Genomic DNA, 10,050 nt, shown 5'->3' with positions numbered 1-10,050 from the left:
AAAAACAAATCTTGATGAGTAATTTTGATCAGCTTTGATTTTTTTTTAAAAACCTTTAAAATGTATGAATATGAAGTACACCGTTATGCGTACACTCCAGACTTGTGATTAAAAAGTAACAATATTCTATATTTTCTACTTAAAGAAAGAAAAATCTTATAGTGAAGGTATGGTTATTATGGCATTTTCACGCGGGGCCCACAATTTGGCGGTGGTGCTGGTTGTGTTGCTAATATTTGCAGCTAGAAATTCTGTTTTTTTAAAGAAATGTTTAGGTCTTTTGAGGAATTATGGGAATAGAGGATGACAAATCTGGTAGTTTATTTTTAATATATAAATACTTTATACTATTTGTGATTCAGGTATGATCCTCATATTTTTCTTATTAATAAATATTATCAAAATCTTACTATAATTTTTTTTTGAAACCTTTCAAGGAGATATATTTTTTCTAATCTAAACATTTGTTACGTATTTGGATTGTGTTCATAAAATAGATTTTAATTAAAATTAATTTAAAATAATATATTTTATGTTTAAATATTTTATACTTAATAAATTTTTATCTAACGTGAAAGTTATTTAGAGTTACTTCAATTGAAAATTAATTCTTTATCCAAAATTAATTATTCAATATAAACTAAATTTGTTAATAATAATGATTGAGATAGTGGTAACTATCTGTATCTCTTGATAAAAACTTATTCAGAATTTTAATCTTAATTTTAGATATAAAATATCATGCTAAAGGAAAAATATGCACCTAATACGCTTTCGCGATTACTTACAAAATGGTTAGAAAAGAAAAAAAAAACTAAACATATCAATAATTATAACCATAAAAACATATTAACAGTTACCTAAAATCATGTTAGCAAATATTTTAAATTGACTATGGAAAATCTTGAAATAAAAAAAGCAAAAGGTCTTTGAGGAATGATTGCATGAGATGCTATAGTGGCATAAAGTTATTGGTTGATTGAAATGGATTTGGCCCACCTAAACAAACCAGCTGTATTAATATCACCAACACCAGCTGGCGGTTGGTCCCGCAAAGCACCAAAATCAGAACCAGCAAAGAAACAATTCAAACAAGACTGTGCTAATTGCAAAATGAGTAATATAAAGACACTAACCAATGCATATATTAGCTCAAGGGTCACATATTCATTTCCTAGATGTCACATGCGCCTAATGTCCAAGTGGGCCCCTCCTCCAGACTGGATCATGCCCCATGCCACTGTGCTTTGTTTTCTTCTTTTTTGTTTTTGTTTCAATAAAAAGAAAGTTTAAAGACTTCATAATTATAAGGCAAGGAGGATGGTAAGAAAACATAACCCATAACCTATCTTCTTTTATTAGATGTATCCGGACAAATTTATGTCCATTTTTTTAAAGCTTATGTCTTTTATAATTAAGTTAATATTGATAGTAACAGTGCTAGTGATTGGACACATGTCTATTTCACAAATTATGAAAATAGTTGTGTTAATGTAAATTGATCGAAAAAGATAATATTGACTTAATTTTAAAAATTAAGGAGTAAAATTTAAAATTTTAATAATAAAGAGATCAAATTACTGTAAAAAAAAAGAGATCAAATTAAACATTCAATTTGATCTAAATAAAAAAGAATGACAAAAGAAATAATTAAGGCCTGTTTCTTTATATGTGTAATTTTTAATAAGGCCTGTTTCTTTATATGTGTAATTTTTAATAAAGGTTGGTTGGTCTATTTACAAGAAAAAATACTTTAATAAAAATATGAACATTTTAATAATTAAACTATTTTTTTACTTTAATTAGTTTTAACATCAATTAAATGAATTTGACTCGTCTAAGAGGAGGAATGGTGTTTCCAAAATAGAACACAATAATAACCATTAATTATACAATCAATAGTTGATATTCTAATTAACTTTAGATTTTATTTCTTATGTTAAACTATTTTATTTTTCTTAATCGACCGTTTTAGATTGCAGACGATTTTTTAATGTTTTAATAGGAAAAAGAAAAACAATAATAACAGGCTAGAGTCCCCAAAGATTTGAAACGCGTACTACGTCAGACACGTTAATCCAACGGCTAATGTGTGGTCCATGATGATATCTGTTCTGTTCCAACAAAGCCCATCATCAACGTCCAAAAAACGAACCTCTCAGCATAGTACTACCAGAAAAGAAAACTAGGTAGTCTCTATATAAACCTTTCGCCACCTCTCTCTTACACACCATACCCTGTCACTCTCTCTCTCTCTCTCTCTCATTCACACGAATCACACTCTCCACAGTGCGATTCATTCACCAATGGATCGCAACGGTGTTCTCTCTCTTGCATTCATCTGCATTGTAGTCGCCGGCGTCGGAGGCCAGTCTCCCGCCGCAGCGCCCTCGAACACTCCGGCAACCCCCGCCGCCGCCACTCCCGCCCAAGCACCTTCCACACCGAATTCACCAGCCCCAGTTGCTTCTCCCAAATCATCTCCACCAGCTTCGTCTCCTAAGCCCGCAACCGCAACCCCTGCTTCGTCGCCGGCGGCATCTCCTACCACCACCCCCGCCGCGCCTGCTCCAGCGACCAAGCCACCTGCAGCCTCTCCTCCTCCGGCGCCGGTTCCCGTGAGCTCTCCCCCCGCTCCCGTGCCGGTGAGTTCTCCACCCGCTCCCGTTCCGGTGGCGGCGCCGACCACCCCTGTGGCTCCCGCTCCGGCTCCGAGCAAGCACAAGAAGAAGGGTAAGAAGCACGGTGCTCCGGCTCCTTCACCGTCGTTGCTGGGACCTCCTGCGCCACCCACCGGGGCTCCTGGTCCTAGCGAGGACGCTTCTTCCCCTGGACCTGCCACTGCTGCCAACGATGAGGTACGTCTTATCTCTTCTGTAATATCTCTAACTTCATTTTTGGACCATGTTGTTTTATATTCGTACATCAAATTTTATAAGTTCTATTTTGGTTTTTTAAGTTTTTCTTTTGTACAATGTACATCAGATCTGTGTTTTTTTGTTAAAGATCTTGCATCCACGACCAGAATAATGTATGTAAGTGAAAGATAATATAATATTGAATCTCGAGCATGTGAATCAACTCATATGAGTGCGAGAATAACTCCATAGTCTTGAATTTGAGTGATTAGGTTAAATATTTGGAAGGAAAATATGTGATTTATAAAATAATAAAAAATAATGTTCATTTTATTAGTTGAATTTTTCAGGATGTTTTTCGTTGAAATCCAAGTGCTTGAAACTTGATTGAACTTGACTGAGTTTAGGGTTTTACACTTTTTTACTACGCTAAACTGAAAGTGAACTAAGGTGTAAGCTTACGGTGAGGCCACGCGCCACCATTGACGCGTGGATTTGGTTTGGATAGCCTATTAATTTTTTATTTTATAACAGTGGTGGAGTAAATCTAGGATTTTGGTTAATCAATAAAATATTACTACATTACTTCTTTGCTTTGGACAAATTGTGAACACTTTAACATTGGTAACTGGGATCTGACATTGTTTGCTTTATTTTTTTTTTCAGAGTGGAGCAGAGACCATCATGTGCTTGAAGAAGGTTCTAGGAGGCTTAGGTTTGGGTTGGGCTACCCTTGTTTTGGTCTTCTAGACAGGCTTTGTTGCTGTTATTATATTCTTGTATTGTATCATTTATTTTCCTTTTTTGTTTCTTTTTCTTTTGACCCTGTTTTGGGTACACATTACATTTATTTACATTGTTACCTTCAGACCCTTATTATTCGATTGATGTCGTTGTCATCACTAGTGCTACTGTGCTTGGCTTTTTGTCTCGTTCGTTTTGGGTTTAGATCATTATTACTCTTTTGGGGGACTTGGTTGAGACTTGATAGGTGGATGGTGGTTTTTCTGTTAGTGGTCGATTACCTCACCAAATTAGACGTGGATTGAAATTTGAGATTAAAATTATACCTTCAAATTCTAAATATGTTTTGATTTTTCTAGTAAAATTGAAATTATAATTTTAAGAGATAATATTATGTAATTACACTATACTCCAAACTAATTTTTAATTTTCAATTCACACTTTCCATACAATGAAAACTACTTTTAATTTTCAATTCATTCTCTTTGAATCATTATTCTTGGTTGCAGTAGTCATATTATTTTTGGTTGTTTCTATCATTACGGATTTTTACCATTAACACTTAACAGAGTCATATCTTCAAAAAGAATAAGAAAAAGAAAATAATATATATGTTGACACACACACCGTTATGATCATTTGTTGACCTGTATCTGGATTCATGTCTTCTTGTGTTCGTGACTGTGTATTCTTCAGGTTATTTGTTGTTCATGCACTCAAAATTGAAAGATTGTGTATTGATTGTTATAATACTCTCGGCCTCTTTTTGAGGTTGTAATAATCATTAAAGGAGCGTCGTTAAAAGACAACGATTATAACAAATTGATGAGTAATAAAGGATAAAGATGATTGTTATCAAATCAGAGGGGAAGAGTCTATTAATAATTCTTAAGTCCAATTACGTTCTTGTCTTTAGTTGAATACTCTTTTCGGCAAGATTTAGTTATTAGAACTATATATATATATATATATATTAATTTAATGTGTATACACAGACAGTAAAATATTTTTTATATAATCATTTAATTATAAATTATTATTTATTTAAATAATTATTTTAAAAAATATCAAACTTATCCTACATGATAAATTATTACATAATTATTTAAAACTTGCTTCCTGGCATCCAAAGGCATCTACATCTTGTCACAATGGTGGATTTATAGTCTCTGTTATTGTCTTTGACTGCTATGATCAACAATTACCATGTTATTTATTAATTATCTCGCTAATGCCACTCCACCAGGCACCAGTACCTGCCCTGCAATTATAGCACCGCACAACCAACCTTTCATAACTACGATTCTTTGGAAATATATGTGAAATTTAAAAGCACATAAACTTTTTCCCCTTTAATGAATTCAGTTAGGTAAGCTACGAGACTTCAATTATGAATTTTCATCTTTGTTCATTTTTCATTCATTTTTACTTCCGTCTCTTTACTTCAATCTTTATAAGACGTATAAATCTTTCTTTAAAGAATGGCCTAAAAAATTATTTCAGTTCTTACTTTTACATAACTTCTCATGTGTGTTTGATAAAACTAATCAAGTTAGAGTCTTAAATTTAAAAACTTACAAATTAACTTTTTTTTTTTTTGAATACGGACCAGAGGATTAACTATCTCTGGCTGATTTATTATGAGCTAACTCAACTCTCACTACTAGGAAATAAGATTTTTACATTGATTATTTAAGACTTTCAACATCGATTATTAATTGATATTGAAAGTACCGATATGGAAAGTAGCATCGTGAAAAACCGATGTTAACTAATAAATATAACATCGGTTATTTAAATAACCAATGTTATATGATAAGAATAATGAAAAAAAACTATAAATTTACATATCAACATCGGTGTTAAATGTTATTAATAATATAAGTTTTTTTAAAAATCGAAGTTAAATGTCATTAATAACATCGATTTTCTTAAAAATCGATGTTAAATGTTAATAGCAACATCGGTTTTTAAAAAAATCGATGTTGTTAGTAACATTTAACATCGGTTTTTTAAAAAACTGATGTTGTTTTAGAACTTTTTTTTTTAATATGTTGTCTGTTTTTTCAATAAATCTAAAATTAACTTGTAAATTTTAAAATCAGATCACACAACATATAATTTTCATTCTGTTTTGAAACAGTTTTTAACCGAAATTCCATGAGAAATTTACTAATTACTATGAATTTAAAGCATATTTAATGTTAAAACATGAATTGTAAAAACTGTAAAGTAAGTAAATATAAACTACAATTACAAAATTGTCTAAACATTCTAAGTTTCATTTTTAACTTTCAAATAGTATTTTGCCCACCGGATGCAAAGCGTCTTCAATCTCTCTGGTTCCAAGTTGGCCAACATCATCACACGGAAGCTTAGGTCGCAACTTACCCTCCACAACTTTCATGACAATCTAATAATATAACATCAAAATTTTTATTTCATGATAATCAAGATCAAGTGACATTTCATATTGTTATACAATTGAGATTAGCATTGAACTACTTCATTAAATATTTACATAACAATTTAACAAAATTAACTAGGCAACTCAAGATTAGTGTGATGATCATATATACCTTGGTGGGACCATATTTCGTCTCAACGTATGGGTAATTTCCCGTTAAAAGCTCGTTCAATATTATCCCAAAATTGTACACATCACACTTTTCATTATAAGGTTCACATTGGATCACCTCTGGTGCCATGTACACACAAAATCAATATCATTATAAGTTTATGTCATTTAATACTCTTCTAAATTTTAAAAATACAAAATCAGTATCTCACTCCCTCTTACACTAAATCTCTACTTACTTAATTTCATCAATTCGCGTTAATTAGAAAAAGACTCAATTGATAGGATTCATACTCAACACAAGAGCATATCAATTTCACAGCAATTTCTGATTGGGACATCAAATGATTCATCAAACATATATAATTTAGTTATAATTATAAGGATAAAATAAAAAATTGCGGAAACACCCCAAAACTCATTACAATTGATAGTCTAAGGATCCCTACACATGTTCTCACTAATCCCCAATTGTGAATAACTCATCTCTTATCTCGATATAGTCGCTCAAGCGTTCTCCGTTATCAATTGTGGCATTTTTTGTGCTCTCTAAAGCTCTTCCTCTGATTGCTCTGTTAGGGATCCCAAACATTAGAGAGAAGGAGAAGGAATTGAAGCCTCCATTTGTACCGTCTTCGTGAGATTCCTTTTTCTCTTTCCATAAATATTATTACATTAAATTTTGTAGAGAGGGTCTGCTGTGTTTATATTTTTATTACATTAAATTTAATATTACGACATCGGTTTTCAAATAACTGATGTTAAAATAATTCAATTTTAACATCGGTTATTTGAAATGATGTTAAACACTTACAACTTCGGTTTTCAAATAAATGATGTTAAAGTCACACTAAATTCAGTTTTAACATCGGTTATTTGAAAACAGATGTCGTTAAGCACTTACAACATCGATTTTCAAATAATCGATGTTAAAATCACACTAAATTTAGGTCTAACATCGGTTATTTGAAGACCGATGTTGTAAGTGCTTAACAACATCAGTTTTCAAATAATCGATGTTAATAGGACGATGTTAAAACTCATTTTTTTAGAAGTGTCTTAAAGCACTAGAAATATAATCTGGGGTCTCATAAAAAATATGATAGTCCATGTTAGTGTTTAAAGCCACATAAAAAATATTATAAGTTAACTAATTGATTTGAAAATGCTTAACAAAATTAGTTAATAAACTAACTATTAAATGTAAAATGACATCAAAGAACATGTTTTGTTGGAAAAAAACTCAAGTCACACATCAGCTAAAAATAAAACCAAGTTATAATATATAAATGAGGGTCAACCCTCACCCCTTGAGTTAGTTTTTGGGGATTGAGTTAGACCTAAACTCATATTCTAAGATTTTAAGATGTTTAATTATTTGATTTTTAAATTAAAAAAGTATAAAGAAATTTCAAAGAATTATTAAGAATAAAATAATTAATAACTTATAAGTTAGTTTATTTTAAGAGTTAGTTGAAATAACTTATAAAAGTTTGATAGAAGCTACTATTATAATAAGAAACAATAAAAAGTGTATGTTTGGAATAGTAATTTCAACATTTTTTTTTTCAAAAAAACTTGTTTGTATAATAATCAAGATGTTTGGAAACACAACTAAAATTTAGACAAAGAAGGTTTTTTTAAAAAAAAATCTATTTCTTTAATATGAAAATTTGTAACTTATATTTTTCAATAGTTTTTGTTTTCTCATTTTAGTTGTTTTCATACTCTCTCTACTAAAGACAATAATTTTGACATTCTCATTCTAAAGATTCAACGTTATTCCTTTCACATTTGCAATCCCATCTCCAATGGAGACCACTCTACCAATCTCATCCAATTGAAAATTCGTGTAAACGTTGGTAATTTTACTTCCTAATAAAGTGGTAGTTCTCCAACTCTTATAGAGAATTCCATAATTTCTCATTCTTTTGAACTTCTATAAAAGGTAGAATGCTGCCATCAAGGTTTTTGGCTCGCAATAAAGCTAGTATCTTGGTCGAGCAAGACGTAGTACTATATTATTATTATTTCACTGTTTGTTCAATACATTTTCCATTTAATTAAGGTTGAATCGTTAACGTAATATATAATTTTGATCTTTGGTAAAATAATTCTTGATCAAATTTTTACCTACTTCTAAGTTAAACTCTGAATAGTTGGGATTCCTTTTTCCTAATGAATCAGAGGATTATGAAAAGAAAAAAAAATACGTTCCTCTTTAATATCAACAATAGTTTTGTCTAATAAAATACAACCCAATAATTAATGAAAGAAAGGGATAGATGGTGATATTTTCAAATTTTTAATTATTTATTGTCTTCCAATATATTATTATTTTATACATTTATTACAGATAATGAAAGTGATTTTTTTTTAATTTTGATTTAGGAAGTGCCATGAATATAAATTAGGTTTGTTTGCAATGGATTAAGTTCCATTTTGATCCCTGCTGTGTGGGCTTGGGTTTTTTTATACCCAATTTGAAGAAGAAAAAGAAAGGGGTGTTACTTTGGACACCCAACATTTTTGCTGGGACACTCAGCACCCTAGGTGAAATGATTAAATTGTCTTTCACCCATTTAATATATAAAGGAACAATGACTCATTCGTATGAGTCACTTCCTTTCTCTATAGCACTTATGCTTCGTCTTCTTCCTTTGGTTGTTCCTCTGCTTCTTCTTTCTTCTTCCTTTTTCTTTGCTACTTCCCACGCACGTTGGTGCTTGTTTCTCACGCACATTGTTGTTTCCTCTCTCGCGCACCGCTTCTACTTCGTCTTCTTCGCTTTTGCTTCATCTTCTTCGCTTCTGCTTGGTGTTGGTTGCTGCTTCTTCTTGTTGGGTTCATCTTCTTCCATATAAGTTATCCTCCGAATGAATGTGTTAGTTGATTCATTGCTTTGTATTCATCTACTTCTCACGCATTTTTGGTTGATTCATTGCTTTATATTGAATGAATGTGTTGGTTTGTTGTTGTTTGACGTACATCAATGGCGGAAACATAATTTTTTTAGGAAAAAAAATCATACGGATCAGTGATATGTATTGGTTTTTTTTATTTTTTAATTGAAAATAAAAAATTGATTTGTAATAATTTGTGAAATTTGATAATGTATTGATTTTTTATTATGTATGAGCTTATTTGGTCAATCTTCCTTTTTATATTATGTTGTGTGGGGATAATTTTTGTGATTTATTTGTTAAGTATATTAATATAAGATTAGACTAGATTATATTAGATTAGATTTCCAAAACTAAGATTAGATTAGTTTGGCCAAAATATTAAATTAAAATATTGTAATATTATATTTGTTTAACTTTTAAAAAAATTGAAATAAATATTTAAATTCGCTAGTTATGAAAAATATTGAAATCATAAAAAATATTTAAAATAATTTCAATTTGTTAGTTATAAAAACAATTCAAATGAAAATTTTAAATTATTTAAATTTGTTACACAAACTATTGAAACAAATATTTTAATCGTATAAAAAATTCGTAAGTTAGAAAAAATTATTGAAATAAAATTTTAAAATATATTAAATTTTTTAGTTATAAAAAATATTGACACAAAAATTTAAAAGACTTTTAAATTGTTAGTTAATTTTAAAAAATTGATTGAAATGAAAATTTTGATGAAACGAAAATTTAAACTTTATAATATGATTGAAATAAAATTTTAGAATATATTAAATTTGTTAGTTATAAAAAAATATTGAAATCAAAATTTAAAATATATTAAGAGTGTTAGTTTTAATAAATGATTGAAATTAAATTTTAAAATATATTAAATTTGGTAGTTATAAAAAATATTGAAACCAAAATTTAAAAATATTTTAACATTGTTAGTTAGTTTTAAAAAATGATT

The 10,050-nt window shown here is 29.9% G+C and overlaps 1 protein-coding gene across 1 annotated transcript; it reads left to right on the top strand.

Annotated features, from left to right (window-relative positions):
- Positions 1-2,136: 2,136 nt before the first annotated feature.
- On the top strand, positions 2,137-3,760 carry LOC100813994 (lysine-rich arabinogalactan protein 18). Its single transcript, XM_003524627.4, has 2 exons — positions 2,137-2,858; positions 3,525-3,760. The coding sequence occupies exons 1-2, from the start codon at positions 2,307-2,309 to the stop codon at positions 3,606-3,608; spliced, it is 636 nt and encodes a 211-aa protein (XP_003524675.1). The 5' UTR covers positions 2,137-2,306; the 3' UTR covers positions 3,609-3,760.
- The last annotated feature ends 6,290 nt before the right edge of the window (positions 3,761-10,050 follow it).

This window comes from Glycine max, chromosome 5 (genome assembly GCF_000004515.6).
Source record: "Glycine max cultivar Williams 82 chromosome 5, Glycine_max_v4.0, whole genome shotgun sequence".
NCBI lineage: Eukaryota > Viridiplantae > Streptophyta > Magnoliopsida > Fabales > Fabaceae > Glycine > Glycine max.
This window is presented reverse-complemented; position numbering and strand designations above follow the sequence as displayed.

Coding starts and splice junctions, on each gene's coding strand:
- LOC100813994 (XM_003524627.4), top strand. CDS start 2,307: ATGGATCGCAACGGTGTTCTCTCTCTTGCATTCATCTGCATTGTAGTC. Junction 2,859..3,524: donor CCACTGCTGCCAACGATGAG/GTACGTCTTATC, acceptor TTTTTTTTTCAG/AGTGGAGCAGAGACCATCAT.